This window comes from Tachyglossus aculeatus, unplaced genomic scaffold (assembly GCF_015852505.1).
Source record: "Tachyglossus aculeatus isolate mTacAcu1 unplaced genomic scaffold, mTacAcu1.pri SUPER_34, whole genome shotgun sequence".
Lineage (NCBI taxonomy): Eukaryota > Metazoa > Chordata > Mammalia > Monotremata > Tachyglossidae > Tachyglossus > Tachyglossus aculeatus.
Window position 1 is genome coordinate 369,809 of NW_024044839.1, and position 18,687 is coordinate 388,495.

General features: G+C 56.9%; 1 protein-coding gene across 1 annotated transcript in view; it reads left to right on the forward strand.

Annotated features, from left to right (window-relative positions):
- The window catches only part of FOXK2 (forkhead box K2), a 40,642-nt gene extending 23,136 nt beyond the window's left edge, over positions 1 to 17,506 (forward strand). Inside the window, exons 4-11 of the mRNA XM_038741968.1 lie at positions 11,890 to 12,084; positions 13,489 to 13,636; positions 13,898 to 14,044; positions 15,443 to 15,636; positions 15,810 to 15,985; positions 16,382 to 16,696; positions 16,791 to 16,988; positions 17,280 to 17,506. Of these exons, the coding sequence (XP_038597896.1) occupies positions 11,890 to 12,084; positions 13,489 to 13,636; positions 13,898 to 14,044; positions 15,443 to 15,636; positions 15,810 to 15,985; positions 16,382 to 16,696; positions 16,791 to 16,988; positions 17,280 to 17,479 (1,573 nt within the window). The 3' untranslated portion in view covers positions 17,480 to 17,506. The remainder of the gene's footprint in view (positions 1 to 11,889; positions 12,085 to 13,488; positions 13,637 to 13,897; positions 14,045 to 15,442; positions 15,637 to 15,809; positions 15,986 to 16,381; positions 16,697 to 16,790; positions 16,989 to 17,279) is intronic.
- The last annotated feature ends 1,181 nt before the right edge of the window (positions 17,507 to 18,687 follow it).

An 18,687-nucleotide genomic window follows, 5' to 3' on the forward strand; every position in this document is an offset into this window, starting at 1 on the left:
GTGTGCGGCACCCCTGGGGGTCAGGCCGGGGGTCCCCCACCCAGGGTTCTCCGGCAGCCAGGAGGGGAGAGGCCACCGGCCCACCTGAACCGAAGAGGCAGGGGGCACAAGGGGGCTGCTCTCTCCACTTTCCCTTTCTGGGATTCGGGGAAGATGATGACACAGTTTTCCATGTGTTTGGTCTGCACCTCTCCCTGGAAATGAGGAAAATTCCCCTAGGAGACCTTGCAAATTACCTCAAAACTAGTTTTGTGAGGGAGCTAATTAGTAACTTTTTATAAAAAAAATCAGATTCTAGAAAGTGGGTTCCAGTGGATAATTTAGGAAATACTTGATTAAAATAATTTTTGATAATCTGTGAAATGAGCAAAACGGAGTGTTCGTTCTTTTAAGACACTCTGCCTGGGCAGCGGGTGAAATATTTAGAGAGCTGCTCTTCCTTCCTGACCCAGGCTGGGAAGGTGACCCCCCTGGCTGATGGAGTTAGAGGCAGTGCAGTTGGAGAGGAAGGGGAGCGGGGCGAGCCTCTGGGCTGGTAGGGCAGCAGCCCCAGGCCCGCCATCTCCGAGGGGGCACCCCGCGCTGAGTGCTGTGGGTGGCCGGAGGTTTCCGGTGGCCAACTCCAGTGTGGCCCTCATTCTTCTCTCTCTGTCCCAGCCCTTCCCCCTCCTTTGGCCGTACGCTCTCCTACTGCAGACTACTCACTGTACCTCAGTCTCATTTGTCTCGCCGCCAGTCCCTCACCCACGTCCTCCCTCTGGCTTGGAACTCCCTCCCCCTTCACATCCGACAGACCACCCTTCTCCCCTAAAATCACATCTCCAAAGAGGCCCTCCTCAACTATGCCGTCATTTCCTCCACTCACCCTCCCTTCCTCCTGTATCTCCTCTGCCCTTGGATCTGAGCCCTTTAGACACTTGATGTTCATCCTACCCTCAGCCCCCATGGCACTTAGGTCCATAGCTGTCATTGATTTTTATGTCTGCATCCCCCTGTAGACTGTAAGCTCCTGGTAACAGGGAATGTGACCAACGACTATTGTATGAGCTCTCCCAAGCGCTTAGTACAGTGCACTGCACAAGGTAAGGCCTCAGTAAATACCATTGATTGATTCATTTGGCGATGGCTTGGAGTGCTGGGGAGAGCAGATAGGGGTCTGGAAAGAGGGGCTGCATAAAGATTCCTAGGCAGGTGGGAGGGGCAAACAGTGGCCTGGGGCCCCCCAGAGCCTTTATCCGACAGGCAGAGCACGTCAGAGTTTAAACTCCAGCCAACAATAGTGATAATAATATTATGTATTAATAATAATAATAATAATTATTATTATTATCATTGGTATTTCTCCAGCACTTCCTATGTGCCGAGCCCTGGGCCTTAAGCGTGGCCTTAAGGGAGCCAGTACTCAGGGACGATAGCTAAGTAGATTCCGGCTTCTCTGCCAAGGGCCTCAACTTACCTCCCCCATCTTACCTCCTTCCCTTCCCCACAGCACCTGTATATATGTATATATGTTTGTACATATTTATTACTCTATTTATTTATTTATTTTACTTGTACATATCCATTCTATTTATTTTATTTTGTTAGTATGTTTGGTTGTTTTTTTTCTCTGTCTCCCCCTTTTAGACTGTGAGCCCAATGTTGGGTAGGGACTGTCTCTATATGTTGCCAATTTGTACTTCCCAAGCGCTTAGTACAGTGCTCTGCACATAGTAAGCGCTCAATAAATATGATTGATTGATTGATTGAAGGGCCTGGTTGGACAGCTCACGGGCAGGTTGGGGCAGGGTTCCAAGTGGCCACTTTGGCATTCCACGGCTTCGGTCCCTCATGGAGCTGGGGCACTCCACTCCCTCCCGGACCTCCCAGCTTCCCCACCACCACCCCCCCGACAGGTGCCGGATGCCCAGCTCTGCTCTGCAGCCTTCTCGGGGTTGCCGGCGGGTGCTTACCACTTCCGACACCTCCTCTCCGCAGCCTCTTCCCGCGTGGGTCCCCGCTGGAAGAACTTGGCTGGTCCGGGTCTCCGTCCCATTGTCTGGGGTCGGTGGTTGTCCAGGCTCCTGAAGAGTCTGAGGGATTGCAGGGAAAGGCAGCTCTGAAATGTAAACAGATGTATACGAAGAGAACATTAGCACCTTAGCCATCTCAGGTCACCTGTTGCCCCATCTTTTTATAAATCCACTAAGCAGTTCAGGCATTGAAATGGCAGTGTTCTAGACCGTGCCCATTGGTCACGGTTCTCCCTCCCCTTTACACAGGCAGCCCGGTGTGGGGCAGGGACTGTGGCCAACCTGATTATCTTGTATCTGTCCAAGCGTTTACTATGGCGCTTGGCACAGAGTAACGTTTAACGTATACTACGATCAGTCGAACAAGCAATGGTATTTGAATGCTTACTATGTGCAAAGCATTGTACCGAGTACTTGCGAAAGTGCAGTACTTCAGAAAGAGCGGAAACATTCCCTGCCCAAGGCAAGCTTACAGTCTAGAGGGGGAGACGGACATGAATTTGAATCAGTAATTTATAATATGTAATATAAAGATCTGTACGTAAGTGCTGTGGGGTTGGGGTGAATATCAAAAGTCTGAAGGTCACAGATCCAAGTGCGGTTATCACCACAGTCATTATTATTGTTACCACTATTATTATTCACCAAGTGCCAGGGCTGCGTTGGGCTCTGCCGGGTAACAGAGAGAGGAGTGGAGACTGGTCGAGTTTGTTGAGGCGTGGAGGCGAGGGTGCAATTGAGAATAAAATGCCCAGGCAACAGTTGAGTCCTTTCTCCATGATCAGAGAACTGCAATGTGCTGGAAACATGTTTTCCCTCATCTGAGGTGCACAGGCTTCTAGTTGCGTCTCGTCAGAGAAAGCACTCTGGGAAACAGCATTTTGGGGTGTCTCTGTGTAGCGAGACTCTTCCTTCAAACCCAGGTGAGACTCAGGGGTAGGGGCAAAGTGGGCCGTGTTAGGATATGGATGCAGTGAGGGCCTGACCCCATCCTTGCAAGGGAGAGATAGCTCACGCCCCTAAAATGTCGGTGTGCGTGTTACAATCATAGCCAACAGTGACCCCCCATTCTGCCAGGCTACAAAGAGAGGAGCTGGGGGGTTTGGTTTGTTTTTTATGGAATTTGTTAAATGCTAACTATGTGTCAATCGCTGTTCTAAGCGCTGGGATAGGTAAAAGTTAATTGGGTCAGACACAGTCTCGGTTCCACGTGGGACTCACAGTCTAAGAGGGAGGACAGGTATTTAATCCCCATTTTACAGATGAGGAAACAAGCACAAAGTAGTTAAGGTCACAGAGCAAGCAGATGGCAGAGCTGGGATTAGAACCCAGGTCCTCTGACACCCAGGCTCTTTCCACTAGGCCATGCTGCAAAGGGGACAGAGCCGGAGCGCATCAGGAGGGGATGAGGTGTGCTGAGGGGTCGCTTGGCAAGTGGGGAGCCCAGATGGAGTCATTCTCTTCTCCCAGGGAGAGCCCCAGGGAAAAACAGCCTTTCTGGGGATCCGGTTGAAGCCAGCTGGTCAGCAGAAGAATGGGGGGAAATATGAAACCTATCCCAGTCCTGGTCCGGTTCCGGTTCTGGTTCTCAGCTGCCCTTAGCCCGTTTCCTTCTTGGCCTTGGTTTTGTCCTGGTGGTTCTGTTGTAACTGCTCGGGAGGGGAAATGTTGGACCTGCAAACTCATTTGTGTTGCATCTGTCTTGTAGGAAGACCAGCCCTTCTAGACGGCTCTCGAGTGGAGCGTCCAGGGCCGCGGGGCTGGGGTTGTCTAACTGGAACTGTGGTGGGGGTGGATGTTTGGCTGCCTGGGTTTGAAACCGGAGCCGCTGAGATGTGCCTGGCTCTGACCTAGTTTGCCGGGAATAGGACATGGAGCCGGGGGTGCCGGAGAAGGGAAGCCACGGCTCCACGGATTTGGACGTTTTGGATCCGGGCCCGAGCCCGGGATATTCCACCTACTCCTCGGTGCGTGGACCGAGGCTGCTGCCGGCCTGCCTGCCCCTGGGGCAGGAGGCTGAGAGGTCCGGGAGGGAGTGGAGCTCCCCAGCTCCACGAGGGACCGAAGCCGTGGAATGCCAAAGTGGCCACTTGGAACCCTGCCCCAACCTCTCACCCCATCTCCGCCTGGTCCCCAGCAGTGAGCTTCACCGGCACCTCAGTGTTGGCACCACAGCTAGGGAAACTGGGCAGAGCTGAGGCTAACTTCATCCCGCCTGCAGTACGAACAGCCTGTCCCCGCTCTGCCCTTTCCCCTTCTGGGGCCAATCTAAATGCTTCGTTCTTTCCTCTGGCTGCAGTGACCGGGGGTCGGGCCCAGGAAGAGCGGAGGTTTGGGGCAGAGACGGGGGCCGGGGCCGGGAGGCCCCGGGAAGAGTCGGGGCCAGACAGGCCAATGAGTTCCATATTTGTGTTGGTAAGTGAAGTCGTGGTGGTCATGGCAGCGGGTGTTCCACGCTTAGCTGTAGGCAGGTAACTCTTCTCCCCTGACCGTGACATGGGAAGAAAATGCTGGAGGGAGTCCAGACTCTGAAACCCACAGAGCCTGGGGGCATTTTGTAGGAAGTGTCCCTGGTTCCAGAGCCGTGACTCCAGACTTTTTTGGAGCTAGTCGGAATGATTTGCTGAGTTTCTTCACAGTCCCAAATGTGGCTTTATCTTTGCCAGGTGGGGAACCTGTAGGGCGCACCCGTGCCTATGAGCAACAAGGCTCTGGCTTTTACTGAGGGCAATGCCAGCCAGGAGCTGGGGGTTGCCCGTTGCCAGCATCCGTTCCCGGCCCTGGCACAGCCTTGGCCCGAGCCCTGGCGGTGTTTGATCTCTGCCTGAGCCAATGTCGCTTCTGGCTCACCCGGCCTCGGATTGAGTGAAATGACTCCCGAGGCCACAAAACCAGCCTGTGTGCCCAGTTTCTCTGCCCCACATAGAAATACCAGAAACGCTGGTTTTCCAAATGGGCCGGGGGTTGGGGGGGGGGGGGCGGGGGGAAGAGTCCTTTTGTGTCCACAGGCTGGGGAGCCTCGAATTCCAGAGGAGGGAGCCGGGTGGGGGAGAGGGGGCTCCTTTGTGTTCCCAGGCCGGGGAGCCTCAGATTCCAGAGGCCTTACACAACCAGTTTTAGTGAATTAGCGTCTGCTTTTCCGGCAGCAGATGTGACAAGCAGCTTTATAAGCTGCTTCCCATCGATCGTTGCTCTCCAGCCCTTTTGTGTCTTTCTTTGGCTCAGAGAAAAGCGGCGAAGAGCCTGGTTTCTACAGTAACTGCTGCCTGGGTAGACAGACATTCCTGCCTGCAGGCCAGAGCCTCCCCTCCCAGCAACCTCTGGGGCGTTTCTGTCGGGCTTTGTGAGCCTGCTCTTCGCCCGGGGTTTTTTCTGCCCGAGCCGCCGCGGCAGGAGCGAAGAATGACCTCTTTGCATGGGAATCGGGGCCCCCAACCCCGTGCACCTGGGATGGACGGGTGGTCCGGCCCCGAGCTCTCAGCGTGGGGATTTCTCCCCTGCGGACCTCGGGGAGAGCACACTGGGCCCCGGTTTTGGAGGCGGGGGATGGCCGGGGATCTTCTGGGTCACCCTCTGGCATCCAGCAAGCCTCAGGAGGGAGGACAGGCAGTTGGGCAGGAAGTTTGGGTCGATAGCTGGTGGGGCCGGAGCTCGGCTGGCAGAGGTCTGCCCTCCGAGGCCGCATCTGGGGCCGATCCGGTCACCGACAGCCGTGCCCGCACCAGTTGTTCCAGCGAACGCGTGGATGAGATAGTCCTTGCTCGAGAGATCTGCTTCTGGTCTAAGGCGGCCACGTCGGAAGTAGACTTAAGGTTAATCGCCAGAGAGGCTAGTAAGTGCCTACTTTGCACCAAGCACCGAGCTAAGTGCGGAGGTAGACAGAAGATAATCAGACTAGGCCCAAGCCCACAGTAACTAGAGGGAGGGAGAGCCCAAGGTCACCCAGCAGACTGACAGCAGAGCGGCACCGGAACCCAGGCCTCCTGCTTCCCACCCTGCGCTCTTCCCACCACCCAGGCCACGCTGCTTCTCTGATGGAGCTCCTCGGCTGCCTAAACTCCCGGGAGAAGGGGCCCCAAGGAGAACCACGGTCTGGAGCTCCAGAGGGCCCCAGCCTGTTCAAGTTGCCACTCCCCTGCCCTACCACAGGGCCACAAGCAAGCAACAATGCCACTGTTGGCATCCACCCCCACCCTCACCCCCTGAGGCTAGCGGTCAGGTTCCTGTGGGCAGAGTTCACAGGGCATTGAGGTTTCAAATACTTTCCTCTGTCTCCTCTCTCAGAGCTGAAGAAAAGCAATGTTTGCCGTTCATTTTCTTTGCCTGTGACATGAGAGCCCAGGATGACTCACCTGTGTTCCCCTCACCCCGGGCTCTGTCTTATGATGCCCCTCCTGGGCCAGGGTCCCCATGAACTTGGAGCTCCTGGGGGGAATTTCATCTCTGGATCCAAGTGGGGTCTGTATGACTTAGCCAAAACGAGATGTCGGCTGGGACCTAGAGGCGGGGAAGCAGTTTTATTCAGGCGCAAAATGTGTTTTTGTTGGCACAGAAGTGTTGAATCTCTTCCTCATCTCAAAAGCTCCCATTGTCATGGTCTTCCCCCTTATCGTCAGTGCTTTGAGAGAAGCGTGGGGTGTTGAGGAGGGGGGCGGAGTGGAGATCATGTTTCTGGACTTTTCCTAGAAGGATTTTAGAAATAAATCCATTCCTGTACTGTGGTGACCGTATTTCTAATACCGGAACTATTTTTATTGTTGAATGAGTTTTCTCTTAAGATTAGTTCCAGCTTGTCACTTGCGAGGCCCAAGACGGGCCTGCAGTTCCGACTGGCCTGGGAGCGGATGGAGGGAGCCGTAGGGGAGCCCGGGAATGGCTGGACCCAGTGTCCGGTGGGGTGGCTGTTCCTGGCCAGGGTGGCGTTCCGACTGTGGTGGTGGAGGAGGAGGAGGAGGAGGAGGAAGAGGCCATTTGCTCCTGTAAGTCTCGGCAAGGCTCTCCCATAGTTAAATCAATTGGTTTATCAACTTGGGCTTCCCAGTGTCGTCTTTGTGGTTCAGAGAAGATGGGATTAGTCCAGGCTTAATTCTTCATGCTCTGGCAGGCTCTGAGGGCTCTCGGTTGGGCCCAAAATGCTCTCCTGCCATCTAGGTTGGAAAAATGAAGATCAGGGTGCCGGGGTTAGAGGTTGGCCCGAGTTTCCTGGTGAAGTTGCTAGATGCAAAGCTGTGCTGCCTCAGCTCACCTTCTCAGGGTCTGGGGACTCCTTCCCCCGACTTAGGAGGAGAGCCGGGGTCGGGAGGACAAAATGGGGGATCAGTCCATACCCTAGTTTAGGGCTCTTCCACCCTGCCCCTGCCGAAGGGGAAGGGGGCCAGAGTTGTTGTATGGTTTGCTGTGTTTACAGTTGCCCAACCTAGGAAGCACATGACTCTCCTTTCCCCATCAACAACAATACCAGGGTAAGGGACCTAGGTTAGGAACCCGGTTTCCAGACCAAGTCAGTCGCTCTGGAGCCTGCCCTCCCCACCCACCATCTAAATGCTTGGACCCACAACCGGTGGCCCCTCCAGTCGCTCATCACTCCGTGTCCACCTCCCCACAACACTTCTTCACTCCATTTCCCCCCACCCCCATGCCACCAGGTTAGTTGAGTTTATTTTTAGCGGTGTTAGAATTCATTGCCAGCTCCAGCCGGCTCCCGTGCCCTTTCTGCTCAGCTCCCCGCCCCCGCAGTGGGGCCTTCCCAGCCATCCCATCCTGGGCAAGAACAAACTCACCCGGGACTACTGCGCTAGGCTTGGGCCACTCCTCCCACCCCCAAGGTAGTTGGGTCCAACTGGGAGGCGTCTGATGGATCCGGGGTAGCAAGCCCAGACCATTGGAACCCACGGGTTCGGTTTGATCTCCATAAACCTCACGGGAGCCGTCGATTTCAGCCACTTCTCCCCAGCGAGGCATCACGTCGCCCCCAGACTTTACTGACTTGGCAGGTGGTAGCTCCCTCCGAGCCGGCCTCTGACCCAGCCTGCAAGCCCAACGGAGGATTTCCCCAGGGGTCAGCTGCAGGTGTGGGGAAGTGGGGAGGGAAGATGGAGAGACTCCTGAAGAAAAGGAATCCACACCAAAGGTAAGGGAAGAGGCAGGAAAGCAAAGACACTTTCCTTGTGTGCTCCAAGGACCCGGTATAGTGCTTACTGACACCTGCTAAATCACAAGAAGAAGGAGGAGGAGTGGTCTGCTGCTGCAGAACCAAACGGGGCTCCCCCTAATCCCCAGACATGACAGTCTGGGCATAGCAAAGCGTCAGCGCCTCGAGTCCTTGAGCATCTGTAATAAAACCATGATGGTGTTTCTTTGCTTGCCCAGTGCTGGGGTCAGTGTGAGATAATCATCATCATCATCATCATCAATCGTATATATTGAGTGCTTACTGTGTGCAGAGCACTGTACTAAGCGCTTGGGAAGTACAAATTGGCAACATAATCAGATAATCAGATCCCTAGTCTGTTAGTCTCCATCCCTTGAGGGGTGGCGGCCAGAGAGCCAGCCGGGTGATCATGGGGTAAGAGAAGCAGGGACATGCCATGAGAAACACCGCCCCCCAACAATACTTATTCATGCCGTGTGGAACCAAATTCTGCCAGCTCCCTTGTGGCCCTTCCCTTGACTCCCCAGAGCCTGGTCTTTCCCGGGATTCCACTGCCCACCCCCCGACTTCTGTCCCCTCTCCCCAAGTTCTTCAGGCCTTACAGCCACTCCTGTGTGTGGGCTTCCTGTTTGTTCGGAGTCTCATTGCATGGAGCAGCTGCAACCTTGCTGCATTACTCTAGTAAGATCTCTGCTGCATTAATATAGCAAATGAGTTTCTACCCACCAGGCTCTTCGGGGAAAAGAAAAAATTGGAGCTGGCATTTTGGAAACTGATTCCTGCTGGGCTCCGGGATCAGCCTGTAAGCCCCAGCCAGCGCCGGGCCCTGGGTCTAGGCCCTCACTTATGGTCCTGGAGGGAGGCTCGTGACCGTGGCCTGAGGACTCCATTTCTGTCCCACTCAAGCCCCCTGAGATGGCCCCACTCCCAGCAGACGTGGGCTGTGTCCCTCCGCATTTTGTCTCGTCCAGTCCGGCATGGTGAGCTGTTCTCAGCTCACCTCAGACAGTCGTTTGTCATTTCCAGTTTCGGGCCTCACCGCTTCCCATCGCTTTCCGCTGCCGTCGACCCAGAAGAGCTGTGGCGATGCAGGGTAACTGCTGCCTGGGCAGGGGTGTGGGCAGGTTCACCCTCTCCCAGGCCCTGCCCACTTAGGTTGGTGTGTGCTGGGCCACTGGCCAGGCTGGATGAAACGGTTGTGGGTGTGAATGCAGAACCGGTGAGAGCACCACTGTATTTTAAGAAAGCTGACGGTCCCATCCTCAGAGAAGGGAGAAGTTTCGAAGCCGTCATCATCGACTTATGTGGCAGCGAGTTCTAGCCTCTCTACCACCCCATCTTGGAGAGCCCAAGGGCCGTGATGTGCACCCACTGTGCCAGCTTGGTTTAAGTATAACGTCGAGCCCGTCCCTGTTCCTAATGCTGATGGCTCTCGGATCTTCCGACCCAAACTTGAGAGGCACTCTGGTTTGGGAGGCACAGTTTCCAGTTGTCCGTAACTCACCCCCAAGTTCCCTGTGTGTCCCGAATCGTTCTGGAAATTTGTCCGCCCGGGAGATCCCAGGGAGGGGCTGGGGGTCGCTGGGGTAGAGATGGTGCCGGCCAGGACCGGTCACATGGAGACAATCTGAGGGCTGCTGGCTCCCGGCCTCTGGAATCTCAGTAAGAGGCACCGCTGGGCATTGGGCGCCGCTGGGCACCCACGGGCTGCCTCACCGGAGGCCTGTCGAACTGTCCCTTGGAAGATTTTGGCTGGAATTCCGGCTCCCACTGGGGGAACCTGGCGGTGTGAGCGTAGTCTGAACACTGACATCCGGGAACTCCGTCGTCCTCATGCAAAGAAGCGACCTCCCTCGTATCCATTCCCAAGCAGCTTTGTTTCATCACCACCCAGAGCCACCCCTGGCAGCCTTGGGCTCTCCGGTTTCCGTTGTTTGAGCTGCGGAGAAACCGTGTCGTCGGCTCAGCCCCTCTGCGCTTTTGGGAGGGGCCTCTGAATGCAAATCCCATTTCTCGCCTCCCCATGGTCAGACCGAAGGTGGACAGTGCCTTCCCAAGACTGGGCTGTGGCTGCCCAGGTCAGGAGGCAGAATGAAGTTCAGGCAATGCTCAGTTAACAACGTGTGTACGGAGAGTGCACTGCTATAAATAGCTAGGTCTCGTTGTTTAATTGGTCAAGCTGCAAGAAGGAACTTGTCTTCCAAGGGGAGAATTTGTTGTGAGAGCCAAAGAAACAAACCTTTGTTCAGGTAGTTTTAGCCAGCGAGGATTAATTGTCGGCAGCAGGAGCAGCTCTTATTCATTCAATCGTATATATTGAGCGCTTACTGTGTGCAGAGCACTGTACTAAGCGCTTACGCTTCTTAGCAGAGGCTTCTGGGTGATCTGCCCCCTGACAGCAGTCAGGGCCGAACTGAGTCAATGGGTAAAACTAAGGGGTTGCCCTCTTTCCCCAGGCTGGGGAGGGGGGAAGCCAGGGAAACTCACAGGAGTTCATGTGCCGGTTCCCATGAAGAAGGTTGATTGAGAAAATTTTGGATATAATCAAAATAATAATTATGATGGTAATAATAATAGAAGCAGCGTGGCTCAGTGGAAAGAGCACGGGCTTTGGAGTCAGGTCATGGGTTCAAATCCCGGCTCCGCCACGTCTGCTGTGTGACCTTGGGCAAGTCACTTAACTTCTCTGAGCCTCAGTTACCTCATCTGTAAAATGGGGATTACGACTGTGAGCCCCACGTGGGACAACCTGATCGCTTTGTATCCCCCCCAGCGCTTAGAACAGTGCTTTGCACATAGTAAGCCCTTAACAAATGCCCTCATTATTATTATTATTATTATTATTAAATAATCATATCTGTAAGCGCTTACTACGTGTCAGGCACTGCACTAAGCACTGGAGTGGATCCAAGCAAATGGAATCGGACACAGTCCCTGTTCCACGTGAGGCTCATGGTCTCAATCCCCGTTTTCCGGAGGAGGTAACTGAGGCCCAGAAAAGTGAAGTGAGTTGCCCAAGGTGTCAAGAAGACAGCTGACAGAGCCAGAATTCGAACCCATGACCTTCCGACTCCCAGGCCCATGCTCCAACTACTACAGCCCTTGAACATCTCTACTCCCCTCCAGCCACCGCACCCTCTGACCCTGTGCCACCCTGTGCCCTTGCCCACCCCAATTCTCTGGCCTCCCAGGATCCCTTCAGCGCTGCACTTTCTGGACTGGATGGAGTTAAACCCAGCTTTTGTGTCATGTTGGGGATCTGACGGTCTGACGCGTTTAGGACCGTGGTGGCTTAAGTGATCACAGATAAAAAAAAAATTCCTGAGCCACTGCAGTATAGTAGTAGTAATAGTAACTGTGACGTTTAAGTGCCTGCTATGTGCCAGGTATTGTACTAAGCGCTGGGGTAGATATACGGTGATCAGATCAGGCACAAGTCCCAGTCCCACATGGGGCTCACGGTCTAAGTCGGAGGGAGAGCAGATATTGAATCATCATTTTACCAAGGAGGAAGCTGAGATGTAGAGAAGGGAAACGACTTGCCGAAGGTCACAGCAGGCAGGTGGTGGTGCCGGGATGAAAACGCCAGGTCCTCCGACTCCCAGTTTCTCTCCACTGGGCCCCGCTGTTCGCTGCTTCTCATTGCCCACCGCCTCCTCAACCCCGTGTGCTTTTCCAGGGGTGCACACTGTCCTCGCTCACTCGAGCTCTGTGTTTGGCTTGCAGGTGCACCTTCAGGTTTCCCAGCACAAACATCAAGATCACGTTCACAGCGCTGTCCAGCGAGAAGCGGGAAAAGCAGGAGGCCCCCGAGTCCCCGGTGAAGCCTGTGCAGCCCCAGATCTCTCCCTTGACGATAAACATTCCAGACAACATGGCTCACCTGATCAGCCCCCTCCCTTCTCCCACCGGAACGATCAGGTAGGCGCCGGCGGGGGCAGGTCCCTGGGCGTTCCGGCCTGCTGCCCTTGGGGTCAGACCCAGTTCCCCAATCCGGGAATCGTTTCAGTGTCCCGCTCGCCCGCAGGAGTATAAGCTCCTTTTGGGCAGGCGGGGCTGGCCACTTCTTCCACCTCCAATGCACTCGCCCGGGCATTGACCGGGATATCAGTCCTTTTAGACTGTGAGCCCACTGTTGGGTAGGGACTGTCTCTATATGTTGCCAACTTGTACTTCCCAAGCGCATAGTACAGTGCTCTGCACACAGTAAGCACTCAATAAATACGATTGATGATGATGATATCAGTCAGCTGGGCTCGGTGGGGTAGGCTGGAGGCCTTCGTTGGCACTTGATCACCATCAGCCAAAGCCTGTTGTGAAGTCGCCCCCGGGGCGCTAGAGGAACAGGCCTTTTCTTAAACCCCTGAGATGAACCGATGAGGGGCAATACAGAGAATTCCTGATTGTCCACCTTCCATCTATCTGCGCTGAGCGTGGTCCGGGCCCTTCCCGCTGCAATCGGATGCCTGTTAGGTGTCAGGCTGGCCTACCCCTCCCTACCCTCCTCCTCACCTACTCTGTATTTGGGGGTGGGGAAGGCAGGGGTGGTGCCACAGGGACGGTTGGAGGGCCAAGGCTGACAGTGGCCACCCTAAGCTGCAAAGAGCAGAGCTTTAATGATAATAATAATAATGGCATTTGTTAAGTGCTTACTATGTGCAAAGCACTGTTCTAAGCGCTGGTTACTATATAGTCTGCCGAAGCGTCCCTGGGCGGTCTGACTTCCAGGGCTGCTTGGGGCTGGAAGCAGAGGCTGGGTCAGGCTTGGTCTGAGGCAGGGCCAGGGGACTCTCAGATATGTCTCCTGGTGCCAGGCTGTTGACTTGAGCGTTGTGTGACCCACCTACACCCCACTCCTACCAGCCCCTCTGGGCTGCAGGGGCGCAGGTGCCAACTGCAAATTTACCTTCCACCTCAGCTGAAACAAAACCAAGGGGCAAGTCCTTCCTTGCTGGTCCAGAGGCCAGCAGACACCTCTGTCAGGGGAGGGGGCCACTGATTGGGTGGGGGAAACAGCTTGGCGAGGACCATCCAGGAACATCTGTCCGTCGGCCCAAGACCAGTCAGCTATGCTGGGGGGTGAGCACAGTCCCTGGAGCGCCCATGGGTGCCACTGCCCGACCATCCACAGGAAGGAGGAGATGACCCTGTTTAGCCCATCCCTCCTTGAGGGGAGGGAGAAGGTCGGAGAAAAGCTGACTGGCTGAGCTGCACTGCCCTGGGGTTTCCCTTGACGGTTCAGACACGCCTGTGGCCTTCATGACCAAGCACATTGATGCCATCCACTAACAGGTGCTTGGTGTGTGTGTGTGTCTCCCCTCACAGTGCTGCAAACTCCTGCCCATCCAGCCCCCGGGGGGCCGGGTCTTCAGGGTACAAACTGGGCCGGGCAATTCCGGCAGACCTGCACCTCATGGCTGACCATTCCCAGGCAGAGAACGACAAGGAAGCTTCGGGAGGAGACAGCCCCAAGGTCAGGGCCCCGGGTCTCCCTGACCCTCGTGGCGGCGGGTCGGATTTGGAGGATCTGAGTTAGGGCTCGGGCTGGGGAGGAGGGGGAGCATCGCAGGCGGGTTTCCGGGGGGTCTCTCCCTAGCGAGAGCCAGCCGGAGAAATGTCCGGGGCCCGGCAGCGAGGCTTGTGGCGGAGGGAGGCCCAGAGGATGCCCCGGGGAGGGATGCCAGAATGACCGCCGCCCGAAGCCAGCAACTTCACTGGGCTCTCTCTTTTCCAGGATGATTCAAAGCCCCCTTATTCCTATGCACAACTAATAGTCCAAGCAATCACCATGGCCCCCGACAAGCAGCTCACCCTGAACGGGATCTACACGCACATAACCAAGAATTACCCGTACTACCGCACGGCAGACAAGGGCTGGCAGGTAAAGGCAACGAGCAGGAAACGGCCGGCGGGCGGCTCGTCTTGGGTGGGCTGACCAGCTAGGACCAGCTCTCTGTGTGCCTTCCGCCCCCCCGACTCTGCTGACTCGTGGGAGCAGCAGACGTTCCGGATTCTAATCCTGACACCGGCTCTCGACGAAGGCGGGTTGCTTTTGCCTTCGGTGGATGGGCTGGGGTGGAAATGTTTCCCTTCAGAGATGCATTGTGGCTGGATGGAACGAGGGGTGGGGAAGGCAGTAGTATGTAGCGATCGCATACCGTGTCCAGAGCGCAGTGCCAGCTGCAGACAGAGTATCCAGTCAGGCCTATCGCAAACAGTGTCCATTCCCGCTGATCAAGTGGACAGAGAAGTGGAGCTTTTCCTGCTTCTGGAGACACACCCAGTTGAGCAAAGCCTGCCAGCTCCATTGCGGTGTGTGGCGAGGCAGCGGGGACAGTGTGGTTTCCTTACGTTGCCCAGTCGGGATCATGAGGGTGCTGACTTTTCAGACTCGGTTGAGACTCAGAAAGGGGCTTGCCGCCCAGGACTGGATTCAGATTTGAACTGGAGATTTGGGGAGAGTCTCTGGAAAGATGCAGTGCCTCGTACCGCGGGCCTGGCAGTTAGAGGACCTGGGTTCTAATTCCTACTCCACCACTTGTCAGCTGCATGTCCTTGGAAAGTCACTTCACTTCTCTGGACTTCAGCCTCCTTAGCTGTCAAGTGGGGATTCGCTACCTTTTCTCCCTCCCCCTTAGAACATGAGCCCCTGGAGGGAAAGGGCCTGGAGGGAAAGGGACTGTGCCTGACCTACAGGTGCTGTATCTACACCTGTGCTTAGTACAGTGCTTGGCTCATCGTAAATGCTTAAGAAACACCATTACTGTTATTATTATCAATAATAACGAGGCTTAGTGTTTGGGGCCTCTGTACAGCAGACCCAGAAACCAGTTGGGCAGTCCAGGCTTGGGACCCCCACAGGGGGGTTCTCACCCACCCTGTACAGACTTCTCCACCACCAGCCCCTCCCCTGGGATTGCTCCTGACCAGGGGGAGGGAAGCCCAGCTCAGCCAAGTTGCTAAGACGGTTGTCTTTTAGCAGCTTTCTCTTCAAGCAGGGAGGGGGTTAACCCCCAAATCCCGGGATCCCCCTGGAAACGGAATCATGATTGTTGCCAAGCCATGTGGGGTGCCCCGAGCCCTGCCGCCTCGCCTCCCCGCCCCGTTCCTCCCCCAACGTCCCAGGCTCCTCTATGCCCTCCCCAGTGTGTCAGGGGGGGCCTCGGTTAGCCTGGGGGCTGCATTTTTGCTGACCCAGAGGTCGTCCCACTGTGGAATCCCGCAGGCCTGCCCAGAAAGGAAAGGTCTGAATTTCCCCATCCGCTCTCCCGTTCTCTAGAATTCAATTCGTCACAACCTCTCCCTGAACCGTTACTTCATCAAAGTTCCACGCTCCCAGGAAGAACCAGGCAAGGGCTCTTTCTGGAGGATAGACCCAGCCTCCGAGAGCAAACTGATCGAGCAGGCCTTTCGGAAGCGGCGGCCCAGGGGAGTGCCTTGCTTCAGAACCCCCCTGGGGTCGCTGTCTTCTAGGTAAGGTGTCTCCCCCAGCCCCCGTGAGGCCCCCTGGCCCAGGCCTGGGAGCGGTGGGGAGGTGATGGTGCCCTTCACTGCAACTCCAGAGCTCCAGGGCAGAGGCTCACGGGGCTGGCCGGCCGCCCGGCCGCCCACATTTCTGCCTGAACCGTTCTTTGTTGAAAATGCAGAAGCGCCCCGGCCTCTCCAAATCACTCCGGGGGGCTGTCAGCCCACTCCAGCGGCGTGCAGACCCCTGAGAGCCTGTCGCGCGAGGGCTCCCCGGTCCCCATGGAGTCCGAGCCCAGTTCCCTGCAGCCCAAACTGGCCGTGATCCAAGAAGCGCGATTTGCACAGAGCGCCCCAGGTGAGGGGGTGGGGTGGGGGGTCCTGGGTGGAGCCTCGGCCTCAGCACCGTAGTCAGGGTTCCTACATCATGGGAGAGACACCACCGCGCCCCCTTCCCGCACACTGCATTGGCAGAGCTGCCTGACTGCGCCATCGTTCAGAGTAGAGGGAAGGGTCGTGTCTTGTGCTCTGGTGCCCTAGAAGGTCCAAGGGTGGGCCGGCAACGTTCCACACCTTTTTGTTAGGCCACAATCACAGCGTGAGATGTATGGGACCCACCAGTGTCCTCGGGGTGCGGGGGGAATGTGAGGGACTGGCCGTTCCTTCACGGCTCAGGGTCTGGGGCGGCGGCCACCGGGGGGTCTCGGATGCCGGTCCGGTCCCTGACCCGCCGGGCACCGTCCTCCCCGGCCAGGCTCCCCTCTGTCTGGCCAGCCCGTTCTGATTACCGTCCAGCGGCAGCTCCCGCCCACCCTCAAGCCCGTAACCTACGCCGTCGCCGCCCCCGTGACCAGCGCGACATCCCAGCAGCCGGTCGTGCAGACCGTCCACATGGTCCAGCAGATACCAACCGTGTCGGTCACGAGCGTGACTGGCCTAGCGCCGCCCAACTCGTATGCAGTGGCCGGCCCAGCTGTGGTGGCTCAGGCGGCCGTGGTGGCGCAGGCAACCGTGGTGGCCCAGCCCAAGGTGGAGCCTCACGAGAACGGAGACCACCGAGAGGCGAAAGGTGAGGCAGATGGGGGCCTTCCTGGGGAAGCTCCCCTCTCCAGTCCCGGGGTGGCTGGTTCTTTTCCCTCAACGGCCATGCTTCTCTCTTCCAGTTAAAGTGGAGCCTGTCCCCGCCCCGGGCCACCCTGCCGGGCGCCTCCTGCAGCCGCCACCCACCCCCCTGCCAACGGTGACCATCGTGCAGCCTCCGGCTCCGCTGGGCCAACACCAGCTCCCCATCAAAGCCGTCACCCAGAACGGGACACATGTGGTGCCTCTTCCCACGGCGCTCCAGGGACAGGTCAACACGGGTGAGTGAGCAGGGGCCGGGCCCCAGGAGGGGGTTGCAGTGGGCCGGTCCAGGCCTGATGACCGCGTCTCCAACCACCCGGTCAGAGGCTCCGGGACCTAAAGCCTCCCAGCTTGAGCTAGAACCCCCTGGGGCTCCCTGGGCCCTCCCCTCCGTTTACCAAAGTTCTCTGCCCGGAGGTCCCAGCGGGGGGGACATCCTGGCTTCTCTCGGCCCTGGGGTCCGCACGCTGGCCTAGAGGGCCAGCGCCCCAGACGCGCCACCCACCCTGACACGAGGCTTCTCTCCACAGCTGCCGCCAGCCCCCTCCACATGCTGGCCACCCACGCGTCCGCGTCTGCATCCCTGCCCACCAAGAGGCAGAACGGGGCCCCGGCTGAGCAGCCGGAGCTGAAACGCATCAAGACGGAAGATGGCGAGAGCTTAGTGCTGGCAGTGAGCGCAGACCTGCTGCCCGCGGCCACCAGGGACAAAGCCAGCAGCGCCAACTAAGACTCCCTTCCCCCGCACCCCTCCCTCTCCCCCCCCCCCCACCCCACCCGCACCCACCACTCCGGTCGGAGGTTTTCTTTTTAAAAACAAACCAACTCCACATGGTGCCAAAAGGAGACATTAGCGAACACCCAAAACCTCGGAACTCGTTCTCTCAGCAGCCAGCGGGACGGACGGGCGGGCGGGCCTGGGCTGACCTCAGCACTGAAAACCCCAAACACAGGTGGCCTTAATCCTCAGAGGCGGCAGAAACACAAACCCGACGGCCAACCCTCCGGCTCCGGCTCGCGGCCGGGTCTCCCCGCACCCCACCGGCCGCCGGCCCAGGGCCGCAGCCTCCTTGTCCACCGATTCCCCCAAACCCTCCCCTTGCTGCTCGGGGCAGGGCCGAGCCCGACGAGGGCCTGCGGCGTGACTGGCGCCTGGCAGCCTGCTCCTGAGGGGGACGGGGTCGCAGGGCAAGGGGCGTGCGGGCACCGCCGCCCTCCCCGGGGTAGCGGACGTCTCCAAGGTGCGTTTTCATTGGCAATACGACGGGGTCTTTGACATTTCGCATCGCTCCATTTCTACTCCGGAAACTTTGGAACCACACAATAACTTTTCATGAGGAATTTCGTTTGGTTAAAAAAGGAAAAAAAAAAATACCAAAAACAAAAAAAACCCCTAACCCACAGAGAAACTGAATGTAGTTTGTTTTTGTTTGCTTTTTTTTTTTTTTTTTAAGCCGATGGAATGGTTTCCTTCTGTCTGTCCTGTTGGAAGTTCGACTGAAGCTACTTTAATTACATCTGCAGATTTTTTCCTATTTTAGCAGTTGCCTGCTGAAACGAACCCGACTTTAAGGCCACGTTTAGCGAGTGCCGCAGCGCTGCTTCAGGCTTGCATGAACCGGACTGGCAAAACCTCCCGGCGTGAGGAGCGAGAGCCGTTGCCCCAGCGGACGTACCCGGCCCCCACCCCCACGCTCCCTGCTTCTAGCCTGCTCCCTTTCGCTGTTTGGTATTTTGTGTTGACTTTGACTGTCCCGGCTTCCTTCCCTCCTTCCTTCCCAGCTGAAGCCACGCGCGTCTCACTCACTGTTGTGAACGGTGAAAGGACCGGAACTCTCCGTGGCAGTGCCCCCCGACCCCCCCAACCCGGAGCTCCCTCACCGGGCCCGAGGGTCGGATCGAGCCGGGCGGCCTCAGACTGCTAACGTTTCGGTTGTC